At 38.7% G+C, this 19,398-nt stretch overlaps 3 protein-coding genes across 6 annotated transcripts; 2 read left to right on the forward strand and 1 right to left on the reverse strand.

The window, feature by feature from the left end:
* Positions 1-2,236: 2,236 nt before the first annotated feature.
* On the forward strand, positions 2,237-4,172 carry pou5f3 (POU domain, class 5, transcription factor 3). 2 transcript variants are annotated; one of them, XM_087844459.1, is made up of 5 exons: positions 2,237-2,968; positions 3,083-3,197; positions 3,377-3,510; positions 3,687-3,851; positions 3,933-4,172. In XM_087844459.1, exons 1-5 carry the CDS (start codon positions 2,237-2,239, stop codon positions 4,170-4,172), a joined length of 1,386 nt encoding a protein of 461 aa, XP_087700585.1. The 2 variants fall into 2 exon arrangements, with proteins under 2 accessions (XP_087700585.1, XP_006788794.2); XM_006788731.2 differs by having other exon boundaries at positions 3,380-3,510.
* Positions 4,173-5,688: 1,516 nt separating this feature from the next.
* On the reverse strand, positions 5,689-11,246 carry fut7 (fucosyltransferase 7 (alpha (1,3) fucosyltransferase)). The gene is made up of 3 exons (XM_035906945.1): positions 10,946-11,246; positions 9,876-9,962; positions 5,689-7,443 (listed from the first exon to the last, which is right to left on the reverse strand). Exons 2-3 carry the CDS (start codon positions 9,876-9,878, stop codon positions 6,373-6,375), a joined length of 1,074 nt encoding a protein of 357 aa, XP_035762838.1. The 5' UTR covers positions 9,879-9,962; positions 10,946-11,246; the 3' UTR covers positions 5,689-6,372.
* Positions 11,247-14,768: 3,522 nt separating this feature from the next.
* clic3 (CLIC family member 3) lies at positions 14,769-19,097 on the forward strand. 3 transcript variants are annotated; one of them, XM_035906946.2, is made up of 7 exons: positions 14,769-14,898; positions 15,030-15,141; positions 15,582-15,691; positions 17,463-17,588; positions 17,716-17,822; positions 17,922-18,097; positions 18,264-19,096. In XM_035906946.2, exons 2-7 carry the CDS (start codon positions 15,106-15,108, stop codon positions 18,426-18,428), a joined length of 720 nt encoding a protein of 239 aa, XP_035762839.1. In that variant the 5' UTR covers positions 14,769-14,898; positions 15,030-15,105; the 3' UTR covers positions 18,429-19,096. The 3 variants fall into 3 exon arrangements, with proteins under 3 accessions (XP_035762839.1, XP_006788795.1, XP_035762840.1); XM_006788732.3 differs by having other exon boundaries at positions 15,033-15,141; XM_035906947.2 differs by lacking the exon at positions 14,769-14,898 and adding an exon at positions 14,935-14,953 and having other exon boundaries at positions 18,264-19,097.
* Positions 19,098-19,398: the final 301 nt, after the last annotated feature.

Genomic DNA, 19,398 nt, shown 5'->3' on the forward strand with positions numbered 1-19,398 from the left:
CTGTACTGAGCCATTCAACACTAAACCCTCCACCCCCTCTTGCCCCCAACACCACCAACACTCCTTTTCTTTGGACACCCTGAGAGCTCTGCGCTCTCTTGTCCCTTTCTCTCTCTTTCTAGCCCAGCCTATCTCTCTTGCTGTGTTTGTCTTTTGCATAACAATTATTCCCCCAAGTCCATGTACCCAGAACAATGCTTGTATAGCTGGTATTTGATGTCCTTCACTCCACTGACTTCTCTCCAAAAGTGTGATATAATGCTGCTGGTTATAATGTAGTGTGATGAACTAATTTCAGAAGTTCAAAAAGAAGAAATTCTGTTTGTTTGCAAGAACGTCTTAAACTAGACCACATGAACCACCAAGAATATAATGACATGAGTTTGAGGTGCTCTATGTTTTTTTTTTTTTTTTTTTTTTTTGTTTAAGGCCACAAGCCACAAGGGGACAGAATGTTACACATGGCATGGCATGCAACCTATATTCCAGCAGAACTTGATTATACAGCCTGCAGACAGCTTGACCAGTTTTACACCTTTAGGTCATATTGCAGTTAATGCCTGTAGTGGGAATTGCAGACTAGGGGGAAACTTCCATCGAAACTTCAGGATAGTGTCTCAGATGATGGGGGGTGTTGGGTGTGGGGATTGGAATCAAAGGGTTGAGGACTTTTTGTTTCAACGTGAAAAGGAGCTAATGGCCGACCATCGCATCTCGGGATCTGAAATCCCCAGGGTGCCCCCGGGGCCTCGTCGTATAATTGCACCCCCCACTCCCTTCCCGCAGTGCGTCTTCCTGCACCAATCTGCGGCCAACGATTCGCGCTGGGGGATCGCATCTGTACTGGGCTTTTGAATAGCCATTGATAGGGGGTGAATGGGAGAAGTTCACTCGAGTGCTGTGGATTGTTTTATGGTTAAGCTTGTTTTTTTCCATTTCGAATGTTTTAATAAGCTCAATATAAAAAAGTAGCCATAACCTTGGCAACTGTAGCCTTTTCCTTTATCCTTTTATCCCAGTATGTAAACTCTTATGGGTAATCACATATTTTATCTGTTTTTTTTAAACAATCATAAAAATTGTAGACTGTCTTTTATTTCAGTAACACAACCCTCTAATTCAAATACAGATTTGTAACTTATCCTTCTGAACAAAGTTATATTCAGTTGTTTTAAGATAATGAAGAAGAACACAAAAAACAAACAAACAAACAAAATAAACAAGCGAAAACATACACTTTGTAAAAAAAAAAAGGTGCCACGGACATGAATAATTTCTCACTACTTCATCCTCGAGAAGCTTCCCACAACAAGATAGAACATGTCTTTATCTGCAATGGGTGGGAAAATTTTTATTTCGAGTAGCCATAAACCATTTTTATTCCATTATGCAAGTGTTGCCTAATTTATGAGCAATTTATGTTTGTTAGAGTTAAAAAGTACCCGACCCCAATGTGTTTACGATTACATTTGGCCTGGTTCATTAGGTTAATTTGTTTCATCACAGTTACTCGGGATGACATTGGTATTTATTTAAATACATTGATTCAGGCCACACTGAAGCTTTTAATGTCAAAGCCATGCCATTAACGAGGAATAATGTAAAGAAACGCTGCATTATAATTTATGTATGAAATGAGCGAGTTAGGATGTTAAATTGTTTTTTTTACAGGAGCAGTGACCTGTGGTTTTTGAGCAGTGTTTTTTTTTTATGGTCTTCCAAGTAAATCAGTTTATTCTAAGCATTAGCTTAACTTTAAAATATATGTACTTCACATACATAAAGTATCAATACCGTGCTAAAAAATAACTTTTTTAAGTTCAGGTGAAAAAACACGCCCACCTCTTTGGGAGGAGTCAAGGTCATTTACAAATGCACCTTCAGCTGTGCCCAATCAACTAGCCGACCAATGGGCGATGATTGGCTGTAAGACGATACTAACACTTGTGGCGCTGATAAGAAAAATCTGTGGAGCAGACACGCATTTGAGCCTGATGGTAGATAAGCGTTTGGGAGGACAAAGCTTTATTGACTAGGCCTTTGGGATATTGGTAGTTACGCTGCATTCAGACGAAGGCCTTCACGTTTGAACTGGTTTATTTATTTATTTTTTTCTCCTCCTTTGGATCCCGAAACGGATAAGACATTTTAAAATCAGTCACCGCTAGATCAACTTTTTCCCCACTTTCTGGAAGCGCGTTTGTTGCTCGGCCAGGTTTTTTCATTTTTTTGGAGGATGTCTGAAAGTCCTGAGGGCCACAGCCGGCCTTATGACTTCAGCCGCACCAGCGCTTGCGCGCAGCTTTTGGGTCAGGATGGTTTTGGTAGTAGTGCCTCCTTCCAGGTACCCCATGGTGTCTTGCCAGACCCGAGCCGCATTTACAACAAAAGCTGTTACAGTGGTATCGCATCGACATCCGCTCAAGCCTTTTTCCCCTTCCCATCCGTCTCCACCGACTACAGGCCCTCTGAGCTACAGGCTGGAGACTTTGGGCAACCCAAGCATTGGTATCCCTTTGCAGACTACGCAGGCCAATTACCTGGTGTATCTACAGCAATCCAGCCTATAAACCTTAGCACCCCTGAAGCCGAGACGGCGGAGCAAATCAAACTACCTGAAATAAAGATGGAGAAGGTCGCCCGCGAGGACTACTCATCCGAGATAAATGTTCAGCAGTACCTGACTCCACAAGCCTCCAACGATATGGCCCACGGATTATTCTACGCTAGGACTGGGACCTGGAACCCGTCCTTTTGGTCCTTCTCGTCACCTGGCAGCGGTAGTCAAACTCCCTCCACATCTTCGACATCTTCCCCATCGCTGTCCCCCTCACCCCCGAGCAACGGACTTCCGGGGAACGGGTATTTCAGCGTGAACACACCTCAGGTTGTCCCTGAGGCCCAGCAGCAGAGGCCGGCCACCTCCCGACGAAATGCCGCGTCCTCCAATCAAGGATGCAAGAAAGAGGTAAGTCCTCATCTCGTGGACCTTTTGCAAGAGCACTGCAAATGTGCGCTACCTATCAGCCAAAGATATTTCGCTTGAATTTTGTGTAATAATTTTTTAATTTTCTCCTTCTAGCAGGGAACCGTTTCCACTGAAGAGCTGGAGCAGTTTGCCAGGGAGCTCAAACACAAGCGCATTACTCTGGGTTTTACCCAGTCAGATGTTGGCCTTTCACTGGGAAGCCTTTATGGTAAATTTATTCTTTTATCTTTACTTTGTCTCATCTGACTTTAGTAGATTGGATTGGCAGGTTTGGTAAATGTTGGCAATTTAAAATGGTTATGAATATTATATGCTTATGAAGTGTCTTCTGCAGTTTGGGGAGCTGGCTGTTGTGTGTCCGTCAAGTCTTTCTTTTATTTTCTGGAGCAGGAAAAATGTTCAGCCAAACTACCATTTGTCGTTTTGAGGCTCTGCAACTGAGCTTTAAGAACATGTGCAAGCTGAAGCCCCTTCTGCAGAAATGGCTGGATGAGGCGGAGAACTCTGAAAATCCTCAGGATGTAAGTTTCAAACAACCAGTTTGGGACCAGGTGATCGCCAAACTGGGGCTCCTTTTAATTTTAGACTAAGCCCAAACTGAAGCAGATATGTCAAATCCTCTAGTGATACAAATGTAGGTGCTTGAAGAGCACAATCAGTAACTCTCCATCCCTCTTACATGTTTCTGTTTCCGCAGATGTACAAGATTGAGCGAGTTTTTGTTGACACCAGAAAAAGAAAGCGGAGGACCAGTCTGGAGGGGGCAGTGCGTGCTGCTCTAGAGTCCTACTTCATCAAGTGTCCCAAACCGAACACCCAAGCAATCAAGCACATTTCGGGTGATCTGGGCCTGGAGAGAGATGTAAGCATATCTTATTTCTCTCACCACAAGTCTCTTGTGGTTCACATTTTGTTGACTAACACTTTATTTTGCTCTTGGCAGGTGGTACGTGTTTGGTTTTGCAACCGGAGACAGAAGGGGAAGCGCTTGGCTCTGCCGCTGGATGAGGAATTGGAAGGCCATCTGTATGAGCAGAGTCCTTCCCCCATTCCCAGTCAGGCCTACCCAGGGCCCAGTTTCAGTGGAGGCCCTCCTCCCACGCTCTACATGCCTCAACTTCCCAGGCCTGATGTCATGAAACAAGCCCTGAATCCTGGAGTGGTTGGGCACCCAACTAGATAAAGCCATAGTCCAACCAGAACCACAGATTGCCTTTCAAAAATGTGCCCAACTTACCTCGGAAGCTCTACAAATGCAGCAATCAAACAATCTGATCGTATCTGAGTTGTGTGAGGGTGAAATCAAAGTGGTTTCCGGTTTCAGCTATGGTGATTGTGAAATGCCTTATGTCACTGTTCTGTGACCTTGAACTACTTTGATTTCATATAGCAAAAGGGGATGTTGAGTTGCACATTTATTGCATGACTATGTATTGGCCAGTTTTGGCCAATACATAGTTTTTGAGTTTATGTGCTGTGACTTTATGGACCAGATGTGGAATGAGGCTTGGTCTGTAAATGCTCGAGAGCTGGGGTGTTTTAGTTGTGCATAATTCTGGGTAGGCTTTCTGTGGTGCCAACAAGGGAAAAGCAAGAGAGGGACACCTCCTTAAATAGTATTCATTTTTGACAGTTTGGCCAATACTTGTGCAATACTTGTGTCATGTCTGTAGAGAGCATCTGTAGTATTTGTCTAAACTAGCACTGCAACAGAGCGCTCTTATAAGATTTGTCCAAATTTTTTACAAGGCTTTTATTCCAGTTTTATTTGTATACCAAACTTGCTTTTTTCCCCTCCCTTGTGGTTATTAGTATTAAGCAAAAGTGGGGGAAAAAGCACTTCAGTAGGTGTTAGTGTAATCCTTTGTAATCTGGCAAATACTACAACCCTTTACTTGTTCTATTTGTACACACTTTCTTTCTCAGATGAGTGACAGTAAATGTGACTTGTTGCCATCTGCTTTTAGAAACTCTTGTAGGATTCCTTTTCTCTTTATTTAGATTTTAATGTTGACCGACTACCCTGTCAACTTTTTTTTTTTTTTTTTTAAATTTCCTATGTTACAATCTACTCAGTGTTTTTAAAACTTTGAAAACAATGTTAAATGTCATTCCAACTTCAAAATACACCAAGAAGTCCCTAGATGACAATAAAATTATTAGCAGTATCAGCTTAAAGTTGTCAAACAATATGTACTGCTGTAATTTATTTCTGGCCCCGGCTAGCTCAGTGTTGATTACAAGCTGAAAGGATCGACTTGGAGTTATTTACTGAGAGTGCAATCACAACTGTTAGGCATTAGCTGTTAGTTTTTAGCAAAACTAAATTGATTAATATATTGAAAATCTGGGATAGTGACATTTTTCACTTAAAAAAAAAAAAAGTTTGTAATATGTATGCATAATTACGGAATTGCGTATTATCCCCCAATAAATGTTATCAAAAGACAATGTTTGTATCTTTTCATGATAAACCCTCATCATAGGGTAACTAGTAGTTTGTAGCTGAACTTAAATGGGAATTTTACCTGATGCTGCTAAGCTTGGGCATTAGTGTAGTAAGTGCATGTATGTTATATATTATTTAAGGAAGTGGTGTGCGTTTTTTGGCCTGGATAGAAAGTGCAAACATGGTCTCTGTGAGTCTTTCAACACTTCAGCAATGAAAAATGACAATTTTAGAAAGTTTTCCAGGTTTTGCTTTATTGTAAACACTGAAGCAGTGTGAGAACTGGAGTTTCTACCAGAGGCGCTGCGAACAAAACTCAATTTTAAATGTTGAATTATTTACAAACATGATTGAGACAATCAGCTAGCCTGGTTCTCTCTAAAAGTATGAAACTGTCTTTCTAAGCTGGAGCAGTTGACTAGCTCACAGTATTTTATATATTCAGACAATATTGCAACAGCAGCTTCTTTAATAACTGAAGGTGTAAAAGTGGTAGCATAATTTTAATAAAACATCCCTTTCTTGCAACACAGGAAAATGATGTTTTCTGTCATAGTTTGTACAAAGTAGCACTTACAGTACAGTGTGTGTTTACAGACGTTTCCATAATGCAAGAGGCAGGTTACACTTTATCCAGATATCCACTACATCCATTTTTCTAAATATCTCCACATTCTAGGTAGTTTTTAACCTTAGTGTACTGGAGTAAAGTGCTAGGGATCTCAGTGTAGCAGATCACTCGGTCATTGTTGTTAATGCATATTAGTTACAGTGCAGTTTAACTGGTGTGCATACAATCACATTTCTAAAATATTTTTTTAGATACAATTTTTAGATTTTTAAGTTTCACATTCACTCTGAACTGTTTTCAAAGTAATTCAGAGAATGATGTCATGATGTTTACAAATGTTGCAAAAAATACAGTAAAATTTGATTAAATGTTTAAGCTCGTGTTAGCATTGACCCACGCATCTAGGTCTGAGTAAACTTTGTGCTTAGGTAAACTGTTGTACTTTGAACAGATATTACACAGTCTTTCCCTCCAGTCTGTGTACCGTTTCACTTTCCACTGTTTCTTCCAGGTAAAATACTCACTGTAGCGTTTCTTATCCTCTGCAAGCTGTTGTAGATACTTTCCCATTTCATTCAGTGACGCAAACTCATCAACATGGATGAAAGAATGAGGTGGAGCCACAGCTTTGTAATTGCCTAAAGGTGGCCCCAGGACAATGGGCAAAGCCCCTCCCTCGTAAGCATTCCTCCACAGCTTCTCCGTGATATAATCTTTAGCAAGTGAGTTCTCAAAAGCCAAATAAAAATAGCAGCGAGATATTGTAGGTAAAAGTTCTGAGGAGGGGAGGCGGTTTTTAGTCCAGCGCCCATAAACCGCCACAGGAACTGAAGCTCTGAGGTTGTTGTACACTTGGCTTCTTTTGTGGTGGCTCTTATAGTTGCTGATCACCCAACAAACCAGAGAGCTCTTGTTTACAGAGTTGTCTTCATTCACTTGTTCTTCAGCCTCCCTCCGTAGCAGCATGCCATAGGGTATGCTGATGTCAGCATCCCTCCTGTAGGTTATGGTCATGTTAAAGATATCTGCATACTTATGTAAGTTTCCATTGTGAGAAGGAGCCTCCAGGGACATCCAGGCCCACTTCTGGCTTGGTGGCCGTGAGATGTTAGTAGGCAACTTGTGGAGGCCCACTTGCAGCTCCCTGTTGTGGAACACCACTACATCCGCAGAGGGGAAGTAGGAGCGCTCGTCCACCAGAATACAGCGAGGGATACGGTAGAGATCCCAGCAAACGTCACCCTTCAGGCTGAATGATCTGCTGAAGGGCCAATACCACAGCAGGACGGTCACATTTCTACTTCTGCTGTCATGATGTAAAGGTTTCACAGAGCTACTCAGCCACCCACTGAAGAGACACAGTGGTAAAAAACAGAGAAAAGGGAGGATGACTAGCCTCTTCACCAACTTGTGTATTTTTTTGGTGTGAAACCCCTGTGATAAGAAAAGAATGAACACATCAGAAACAGAAGTTTCCTGCTTCACTGTTTGCACTGTTTGCCTTGAGCAGATATATAAAGAAAATACATTACTTGCATGTTTTTTTTCTTGAATAGACTTCAAGGATGATCGGTTTTGTTTTACCTAAATATAATCCCTCACATTTTCAGTAAATGCATCCTTCTAAAGGTCCACTTAAATTGAGCATATTTAAATTCTTCCTCTTGCACTCTGCACAGTTCACAGGTTAAAAAAAGTGTTGCACAGACGTCATTATAAACTTCCTGAAACGAGACATGTTAGCGCTTATCCCTTTATGTCATCTGTTAAGACACCAGAGGCTTCTTCCAGGAAACATGTTCACAAAACTCTATATTTAAAAAGTCAATCTAAAATGATTAATTCTGATAAAGTCTTTTTATCTTTTGGTTCCAGAGAGGCTTATCAGTGCTAAGTCAATCATCTCTGTGTATATTCAATTCTGTGTTAAGGCGTGCCTGACCAGAGGAAGAAAAACATCATCAGCAGAGTCGAGGTGGGAAAATCTGAATTTCAATATTACCAATAGCCATGCTGGTATTGGTATCAAATTGATGCTAGCGTGATCAATACTTTGTTTCTATCTTCTAGGGTTCAGTATGTAGCCCACTAAAAAAAGAAAAAAATATACCTCAAACCTGCACTGTGAATAATTTCTGAACTGTGTTCTTTTGACTTTCACATCTGTTTAATTGCAGTATAGCACACATTACAACGGAGGTCATAGACCACAGATTCACCATTGCAATGGGTAAATAAAGAGCAGAGCCTCCGATTAAAACCCAGCAGACCGAAGGATGTGAATATGCATCAGTGTGGACAATGATGTTCATCTTAAAACTACGGTGGATACACTATTTGTTGCCATCTCAAATGAAAAACAAAAAACAAGTAAATAAATAAAAAAAAAAGTTTTTTGCTACAGTTTATCACCATTTTCGTTTTAATTTAAAGTAATAGTAAAACGATGGGATGTAACCAACTTACTTAAATGCTTAGTGAGATTCTCTGTGTAAATATTTCTAATCTGATCTAATCTCAACCTTCAGTGACAGATGATGGTTCTCTTACAGCCACAGCCTGGTCAGTGCTCTTTTTAGCGAGTCACAAATGGAGAACAATGGCAGTTCCAATGAAAAGTTTCACAGTTTACAGCTGTTTACTGTCACTGGTGCCCTTTTGGGGAAATCAAATTTGAGGAGGCATTCTAGTTTCTAATTCTGTCTGGAAACTCAGAAATTCAGGAGCGTACCATAAAATATCAGTGATGCTTATCTGTTTTAAATCCCGCTGTGCAAGTGGTTTTCCACCTGTTTTGCCAATGATACCTTCTACCAGAGCCCATTCTGGGGATATGCCTCAGTACACCTATGAACAAAGTCCAACCTGAAATGTTCACAACACAGTCAGACTGCAACATTTAATGATGTTACAGTCTTAAAGTCATTTCGGCCTCATCTTCATTCAAATATTCACATCGAGATCCAACTGTGACAGGCATTTTTTTTCTCCTTCTCACTGACAAATGACTGATTTGTGATCAACGTGTTAAAGCTAAAGCTTTAAATAGAATTAATATAAACAATATTTAAAGATATTCAAATAATAAATTAGTGACGTAATCGCTGTCTCCATTCTATGGAAGTTTGTTTCAGCTAATGAATGAATGAATGAATAATTAAAAAAAACAAAAAGAAAAAACTATCAAAACCCAGACATGCATCAGAAATTTCTGTTATTATCTCCATTATGTGTTACACTACATTATGATTTATTATCTCAAAATTTCAACTGGCAAAAAATATGTTTTGATTTTTTCAGTGGTGAAAACAAGACTTCATACAATTGTTATTGCTGACTAAATCATTGCAAAAGTGCAGATGTTAAGTGCAAAAAATAGCAAACGTCTAACTGAGATTTTGGTCTTTGTCAACCTGTAAGCTTCTGGAAACGAAATTATATCGCTCTGAGGTTCGCCAGGGACTTTATGACTGAAGAAATGAAACATGCAGTCACTGATTCAGCTGTGGTGGTGGCGTGGCAGTCAGACAGAAATTCAGAGTTTGTTGATGAAAACCTGCCACTGAACAGATTTAGTTCACAGATTCTTTTAACCTAGTAACTGACTTTTTCTGGAGCAGAATGTTGGGGTTTTCTTCTTATCTGGCTTAACAACGTCAGAGCTAAACTTGCTTCCCGGAATAGAGCTTAGGTCTGTCATTAAGTGACCAACACCTCATCAAACTATGGAGAAACTGAAAAAAGAAGCACTTTCTTCACAAGGTAACTTTGTAAATTTATATGGAAAATCAGAAGTCTCTCTTAAAGTAAATAAAAGCGTGTTGTATTCAGTTTTGGGTAGAGTAGTGACTGTGTTCAGGACTCACCATTAGGGACTTTAACTTAACATGTGGCTTCCAGTATGAACACGATTCACCACCTCCTACACAGATCAGCACCTTGCCTGTCCTTTGCTTTAAATGAACAAAACAAAAATTAAATATTACTTCATAAGAAGGGGAAAAATCTCTTTCAGTCAGTATTTGCATGTGTACAAAACACGTTGTTATTATCTTCCAGCTGTTATTTGGTTTGCTCCTGTCATTTTCAAAAGACAGAATCAAGCAGTTGCACAAATGACACAAAGGGAGTTACAAATCGCCTGGTGTAAGCTCGAACGAATGCAATTCAAATATTTTAGTTAATCCTATTTTTGCATTGCATGACATTGCATATTAAATTCTAAACTAAAGGCCTATATCATTTAAAAGCTCTAGATTTCTTAAACGGTGTGGTTTTTTCTGTGGAACCTGTCTGTGTCTTCACAGCTAGCAGACTTAAGGAAATGGGATTTTGCAATATGTAAGACCTGAAACTACAAGGTTTCAGTTTGTTGAAAATGAAGAAGAGCAACATTTAAAATGACTTCCCACACTAACTCCTGAAGAAATATTTTCACAAATTTATTCCTTACATTTGCATGGTAGAGGAAGAAAGCACATGTTTGGAAAAACAAATAGAACCAATGAGCCTCCTTCATAAAAACATTTGTATATATCCTTAATACCTTATATATTTTTTTATTCAAAATCTATGTCAACATGTGTATTAAATAGCAATATTCTTAAGAAACAGGCCATGTCTATAGTTCAGACCTAAAGATCAGCTACAGGATGCTGTAAAAGATTTTGTTGTTCTGTCACTGGCTGGTGACCATATACTTTTAAACCTGCATGTTTCTATTTATCTCTAGCAGTCAATGAAATGCAAGCTGGCAGATTAAATAAGCAAAGTGTGTTTTGCGCAAAACTTAACCCCCCCCCCCCCCCCCCCAAAAAAAAAAAATAAATAAAAAACAAATAAAAAAACAAATAAAGATTTAGCAAGATTTCTTTAGATGAACCACACTGACCAGAAAGACATATGAAAGGCAAAACCCCAAACCTCCTCCACTAACCTGATGATGAGATGAGTGGTTTATTCTCTGTCTTCAATCACCACGAATATTGTTACGATGGTAAACTTGTGTTAGAAAACCAAAAACACAAAGCCTTTTAAAGAATCGGAGGTGTGGCTTTTCTGAAATCTTGCTGAATATGTGTTTAGATAAAAAGGTCCACATTGCCCCAGCCTCTTTCTAACTCCGCATTGCATTTAAATTCCTGCCTTCTGGTAAGTGCGGAACATTCTTTCTCTTTTATGTCTGTGGCAACCCTCACTCTATGAGAAAAAATGGAGCATATTCAAGACGAGTTCGTTGCATGTGTGCACGGCTGTAAAAAAGAGGAAGTGTGGCATGACATATGAAGATGGGGGTTACACAAGGGAGCTCACACAAGACTGAGTTACAATCAGGGAAGCTGCTGTAGGGGGAAGAACACCAACATCGGTACTACTGTGCAGAAATATTTTGCAAACAAAACAAAAAGGGAAAGGGCCTGTATCAGAAACATCATGTTTCTGTTTGCATCACTGAATGGTCAAAAGACAACATGCAGCGAGATGTTAGATATATTTAGAGTATTATTTACATATACATGCCTGGTTGTCACTGATGATCACTTGTGGTTTGTTAGTGCTAAGGAATGAATAAGCAGCGGCAAGAAGTGGTGAACAAGTCTGTATTTGATCCAGAATGAATTGCAGATAGTGTAGTCGTAGTTTAAAATCTGTAACAATGTATCTTTGAATATGTAATTATGTGCACTGGTGTGCTGGATCTCCTGTGTTGCTGCAAAAAATTATTTTCCATCTTATGTAATCTTGAATTTGAGCAGTAGAGGTCATCCTTAGTCTTCTTGTGAGCAGATCACTAGCTCAACAAGCTTGTGCATGTTGGTGGCTCCCAGTGGGATTTCTGGACCCCATGGAGAAGAAATTATCTGCCTCTTTTAACTACTAATTTTCCTTTACAATAGTCCCAATCACCCGACTCTTATCTGTGTATAAGCTTTTAATTATCAAAGGGTACAAAAAATAGGATTTTAAAATGGTTGAAAGTATATTTAAATCTCATAGATTATCAAATACTAAATAAAGTTCATCTTTGTGCTTGTGCAACCAATTCAGATGAAGCAATGTGAGAAAGGAACATCATAGTCATAGTCATACCCTGTAAATATTGGTAATCGCATATATGTTTAATATGCCATCTCTTTAGTAAAACCATGTTTTATATAACATATTTGGTTTATGTTGTGCTTATGTTAAACTGTTTTTACACCATATTCGTTGCACATATGACAATTTAGTTTCAATTGTTGAAGAATTTATTCAAAGAATATTTGAGCGTTTCAAAAGCAGAACAACATCCTGTTCGATCCCTGACAAAATAATACACTAAACTGCTTTCATTAACATGTATTTGAGTGCGTGAAATCAGCTTACGGAATTCACAGCACAAAAAGTCACAGATGACTGATAAAGACAGGTCACACCCTTATGATTTCCTCCCTCAGTCTTCCTCGCCTGTGGAATAATACAGTGTTGTAGGGGTTGTGTCACAGCTACAGCAGTCTGCTTCTTTCTAGTGATGTTATCTCACTCATTCAGCTTTCACCATTTTTCTTCTCTTTACATCCTTGAGGGTGTTTCTTTCTCTTCTTGCCAACTGGAACACAAGTCTCGGTGGTGAATGCTTGTTACACAAGAGCATTTTTATTCAGTCATGAATGCAGATCGACAACTAGAAACAGCTGTGGAAAATGTCCAATATAAACATATCAAACTGAATGTGAAAACACTGGGTCTAAAAATTTCCTCAGTGCAACTGCTTAATTTATATCTGAAATGGAAAGAATAATGTGGCCAAAAAGAAAAGAAAAAAAGAGTTTAATAATAAATTCAACAATGATATTTAAGATACAATATCACCTTTGTGGCAATATTTTGGATAGCCCTCTTTCCAGTTCCACTGTGAGGGTACCACAGTGTGCAAAATGTGACTCATCAGCTAGTGGAGAATTTTTCTTTATAGCATGGGGAAGCAGCCACAAGCAGTGAAAACATCCTTTGGAAAACTACTGCACCATGCTATTGATGTTACAGCAGCATGTGATATACTTCAAACTTTGCCCCATGAAATAACTGTAATTCCTTGCTCCAAAACATCAATATGTCCTTTAGAGTCCATTCCTCAAAGACGTTCTACCATTAATTAATGTTTCAGTCTTAAGTATGATCAACCTGTCTCTATTAATCAGAAACATACCACAGGCCTTCAAGCTGGCAGTAGTTAAACTGTTACTTAAAAAGCCATCACTTGACCTAGATGTCTTAGCTAATTATAGTCCAATCTCCAACTTTCCTTTTTTATCTCAAAAAGAAAGAGTAGTTGTAACAGAGCTAACTGATCATCTGCAGAGCAATGGTTTAATTCAAGAGATTCAGTCAGGTTTCAGAGCCCATCACAGTACAGAAACAGCTTTAGTGAAGGTTACAAATGATCTTCTTATGGCCTCTGAAAGTGGACCCATCTTTGTGAGTGTCCTCTGAGACCTCAGTGCAGTGTTTGACACTTTAATCCATAATATATTTTTACAGTGATTAGAGCATGCTGTGGGTATTAAAGATACTGCACAGCAGTGGTTTGAATCATATCTATATACATATTTGTTCACGTAAATGGAGAATCCTCTCTTCACCCACTGAGGTTAATTATGGAGTTCCACAAGGTTCAGTGCTAGGACCAATTCTGTTTACATTATATATGCTTCCCTTAGGCAGTATCATCAGAAGGCATAGCTTTCATTTTCAGTGCTATGCAGATACAACACACCAATTAGTTAAAGTGCACGAATATCTTAAAGACATAAAGAGATCGATGACCTCAACTTTTCTTCTTCTAAATTCAGTTAAACCTGAGGTTATTGCACTTGGCCCTAAAAAAACTAGAAAGGTGGTATCAGACCAGATTCTTACTCTTAACACTGTCAGGAATATTGGAATCGTGTTTAACCAGGATATGTCCTTGTGCATATTAAACTGATATGTAGAAGTGCTTTCTTCTATTTATGCAATATCTCTAAAATTAGAAACATCCTATCTGATAAACTAGTTTGTGCATTTATTACTTTTTGGCTGGACAATTGAATTTGTTATTATCAGGCTGTTCTAAAACCTCCCTGGAAGCCTGCAGTTGATCCAAAATGCTGCAGTTAATTAAAGGACGGAAAGGGACTAGAAATAGAGAGCAGATTTCTCCTATATTGGGTTCTCTTCATTGACTCCCTGTTAAATCCAGAATAAAATTTAAAATCCTTGTCATCAAATACATTGTCTTGAATAATCAGGCCCGTGTTATCTTAAAGACCTCATAGTATTGTGTAATGCCATTAGAGCATTTAGCTCTCAGACTGCTGGTTTACTTGTGGTTCCTAGCAATAGACTGGAAGGCAGAGCCTTCAGGCCCCTCTTCTCTGGGCTTCCAGTTTGGATTCGGGAGACAGACATCTTGGTGTGATATGATTTGCAGGGGTTTTCCCTGTTTTTGATCTATTAATGTAGGATTTTTACTTTAAAATATAAAGCGTTGTGAGGCACCTGTTGTTGTGATTTGTGATGAATAAAGTTTAAATGAACTGAACTGAAAGTAAGCAAGCTTGAAACTATAGAAATAGTCCACTTTTTGATGACTCCTTTCTGTCTAACTGATCTTTTCTGCTAGATAGCAATTGACAAAGACAGACAGAAAGATTTCATCGACAGAATATGCTGGAAGTGAAGCCAGATCCAGATTTGCTGGTCTGACTGGTAACTCCAGAGGAGGTGTAGGCTGCCACTCAATGCTGGAGAGGTGTGGTGGCAGAACAAAATCCCCAGAAACAGGTGAAGAGTAGAGCAATTAAATAATACAGGTGGAGGGAAGATAAAGTACTGGTCTTGCATCCAGTGCTAGCTGTGATCACCAGTGTGAGTATATCTTTCAGTATATGTACTTACTTTAAAAACAGAGAGAAAGAAACAGGTAAGGAGGTTTGTCAGAAAATTGCAAATGTCTTTACTTCAGTCACTGTCACAGCTCTGCCTTGTCCTTTCATCAGCAGTGACAGAAAGAAATCAGTTTGTGGAACCAGCAGAGGTACGTGGACATCAGTGGGAAGACGGAGAGAAAGTAAGATGGCCGAGGAGCCAAAGATTGAACTCTTTGTAAAGGTAAGACATACAACAATCTTGACATGTTACAGTCTAAGCAAAAACTCTGCTCATTCCCAGCTACTTGGTAACACAAGGTGACATTTTCCTGTTTGTTTACATCTAAAGTGACAGAAATGTGTCAAAAAAAGCTTTTAACTTTAGCAAACTACAGTATTTCAGTGTATTTAAACTGTAGTAAAACATATAATGCAGGATATGGCAGAGATACAAACCAGTATTACAATAATAGGCTTTTTAATCTGGGTGTGAAATTCCTTTGCAGTTAGCTTAAACTGCCAGAGCAGAGCAGGCTTGACGAGAATACCTGTGTAGGTGCTCCTGGTTTTGTTAGATCCTGATACCAGAACCCACGTACAATTGTGCAATTTTATCATCATAAAAGCTTGTTTTATACTCATCTGCTGTGACTGCAAAGTGTCTTTGTTTCTGTCTGTCAGGCCAGTTATGATGCTGAGAGTGTGGGGAACTGCCCTTTCTGTCAGAGACTCTTCATGATTCTTTGGTTAAAAGGGGCCAACTTTACCCTGACCACTGTAGACATGAAGAGGTGAGAGCACATTTTATTCGTTTTTCAAAAAGTCTTGTAGAATCTTTAAGAGCTGGGCACAAAGGAGTCTGGCTTCATACTGCTTTTTTGATGTAGTCTCAACAAAACTACTATTTACATTGTTTTTCACAAGTTGCATTCAAGGACAGAGAGTTGCATTTGTAAATGAAATGGGAGGAAAGTCTGATTTACATTATAAAAGCCACCCAACAATGAAAATCTGCCAACACCTCACCCTCCACCAACCCCACTGAGTTCAGGAAAGGTTACAGGGACACTAAATGCTATGCAAGAAACAGCCACAGCAATAAAACATATAGGCAGGCAAATTATTTACATTCATACAGGATTCAGTTTTGGTAAAAAAAAATTGGTAAAAACTATTTATTATGTGAAATGGCAGATTACTGAACAGAAAAGACTGCTGCCTGGTGTAGGCCAAAGGGCTGAGATTCTGAAGCAGTCACACAAATGACCGCAATAGGTTAAGAATGATAAGATGCTGAAAACGAGTACAAAGAGATATTTGTTAAGACAGATAACAACATGATGCAAACAAATATTTTACACACCTGCAAAGAAACACAAAAGCTCCACGAGATTCAAATCAATTACAAAAATTAAAAAAAAAAGGGTTTGAGAAACACTAGTGAGAAAAACAAATGGTCAGCAAACAGTTAACCGACTCAAAAGTGGCACAAAATTAAAGCAAACAAGCTCAAAATAATCAGGTTTATATCTAAAACAAATCAGTTTCCATTCAATTTTTAAAAAGGCAAAAACACAAATGTTGTGTTCACTTGTTGACACTGCCCCCAAGTGTCCGTAAAATCAGGTATTGCAGGTTTAAGAAAACAAACACACACACGGGAAGCTGAATGACATTTACAATGTATGAGTGAGAATCAGGCGTAAGAAACACCAAAACCAACAATAAAAGAATAAACCCCCCACACAAAGGTTTGACATCAAATTTAAAGCTGTCCTTCTGATGAACAGGCAGCGGAAAGGGAGGGGGCAAGGAGCAAAACATGCTGCACTTAACATAAACAACATGAAAGTTAAGTATATAAAATACACTATTTAAATCATATAAAAATAGGAAGCTTTCATTCCGGTGTCTCAAAAATTCTGTAGGAAGGTGTTAAGATAGTTGCTTGTACTCCAGCAGTCATTGCTTCTTCATATTTTGCAAAAGGGGGAAATAATGAAGCCCTGTCAATCTATAACACAAAACAAAAGCAGCTCAATGGTTTCAAACCCTTGTTTGTATTTTTTTGTTAAACTTATCATGTCAGTCTATTTTTCACTCAGTAGGAATCACTACAGACCAAATTTAGACTGGTAAATGTGCATGATTCATGATAAAACACATTTGGTAGTGAGAACAAACCGCAGTGGATATTAAGTCTTTACCCCTTTAAAATTTAATTAGGAGTAATCCTTGAAGCTCTTTTCTGAATAGAGCAATTTTTGTCATATTTCAGGCCTACTTATAGAACAAAAACCACTGGGCATGCATCAGAAGTCAGCGAGGGTGGTCTCTACCTATGCAGCTACCTTGAAAAAAAAAAAAAGCCAGAAATTACTCTAATCATCAATGGTCATCATAGCATGGCTTTATTTATATATACTGAGGTGTCAAAACACATCATTAGAAAGTGATCATAGCATGCTTTTCCATAGCATTTGCTTGGTTTAGGCTGGGAAGTAAAACATTTTAACTTTCTGATCAAGTGTGCCAAAATAAGACTTTACTGATCTGTTGCAGGGCTCCGGATGTACTGAAGGATTTGGCTCCAGGCTCTCAGCCCCCCTTTCTCATCTACAATGATGAAGTCAAAACGGACACTAATAAGATTGAGGAGTTCCTGGAAGAGACCTTAGCCCCACCACAGTGAGCAAAGGGCATCTTGCTTCAAACATATGCAGCACAGTGTTTTCAGTCCTTGAAACACACTGCATATCTAACCCATCACTGCAACACCAAACATTAACAAAATGTTTTATTTCATTAACAACAGGCACCCAAAATTGTGCTGTCGATACAAAGAGTCCAACAGTGTTGGAGAAGACATCTTCCGAAAATTCTCAGCATATATCAAAAATCCCAATCCTGGTTTAAATGACAGTAAGAATTTTGAAATTTTCAAGTCACTTATGCTATATATATGATTGCATGATGGAAAGAGCCACCATGGGTTAACAGAAAGCCTGCAACTTCTTTCAGTGCTCGAGAAGAAATTTCTTTCCACTCTGGTGAAGCTGAACATGTATCTAGAAACTCCTCTCCCTCACGAGCTGGACAAAAACCCGGATCTTACAGTATCTTCACGCCTCTTCCTGGATGGTGACAGCCTTACCTTGGCAGATTGCAACTTGCTTCCCAAACTGAACATTGTCAAGGTGAACAGAATTCAGCAATCCCATGTTTATACAAACCTTTCACTTTGTTTTGTTTTTTAATCCTGAAGAAGAGAGAAATTTTCACTGTTAGCTGAATAGTAGGGATGATTTGAGAAATGTAATGAGTCATTCCTGGACTTATTTCAAAAAATCGCTCTTCCCTCAGGTGGTTATTAAGGAGTACCGTGACTTTGCCATCCCTGCAGAGCTCAAAGGTCTGACACGTTACCTAGAGAATGCCTACAAACGGGACGAGTTTCGCCACACCTGCCCAAATGACTCAGAGATTCTCCTCGCCTACCATTCTGTCGCCCAGTACCTAAGCAAATAGAGGAGTGAACTGAAACAGCATTCATGAAATTAAAGAAAGTAAAAACAGAAAGAGATAAAATGCAGAAGACTCAAATACACCATGTTGAAAAAAATTAAGTTCTATATCTGTTTAAATTACATCTGTGTGGACAATAAAAAAATGGCAGTTTAATCATTTACTTTCTATAAAAAGTATAGTTGTTACCATGACTTTGGCTCCCTCTAGTGTTTCTCGAGTGTTTTTGTAAATGCCGTGTACGTGCGTGTTTTGTGTCTGAACGTAATGTTAAGTGCACTTAATTCAAATCAGATTTTAAACTACACATTATTTTAGCATACACATAAAAAGATGAATGGCTGTACATAACTCCTCTTTACATATTTTTATATAGTGACTGCATGTTAGCAGTGACCGTATGAGAATGGTTTAATTTAAATGCATAAATGCAAGGTGAAGGAAAGAGTATATCTATTTATATGGACATTATGGACATACATTAAAGGTTAAATATGAAAAAGTGGCTAATGCTGGTAAATGAATGTTTGTATATGAATTTATTAGCTACTAAATTTCTGCTTTAAAGTTGTCATGAGTAATCGTTTTTATATTAAAGTTGTATGGTGAATGCAGATTTTTCATCATCATGGAATCCAAAACATTGGATGAAACTTAATCAGTTTGTTAATAGCAAATGAATTATGGTAATAAAATTATTGATTACATGTCTATATGACTCTTGATGTATTTATTTCTATGGAAGCAGTATTTCATGCAATATAGCAGTAAAATTCACTTTCCAAATCTACCTGACCCTATATACAAAAGTAATTGCCCCCTAAACTTAATGCCTGTTCGTGCCAGCCTTGACAGCAAGAACTGCAGTGAAGTGTTTACAATAACTGGCAATGCGTCTTTAACATCACTGTGGAGGAATGATAATCTCTGCATTGCAGAATTGTTTTACTTCAGCCATAATGAGAGTTTTTCA

The sequence above is a fragment of the Neolamprologus brichardi genome, chromosome 7, assembly GCF_056152115.1.
Source record: "Neolamprologus brichardi isolate AB-2024 chromosome 7, ASM5615211v1, whole genome shotgun sequence".
NCBI lineage: Eukaryota > Metazoa > Chordata > Actinopteri > Cichliformes > Cichlidae > Neolamprologus > Neolamprologus brichardi.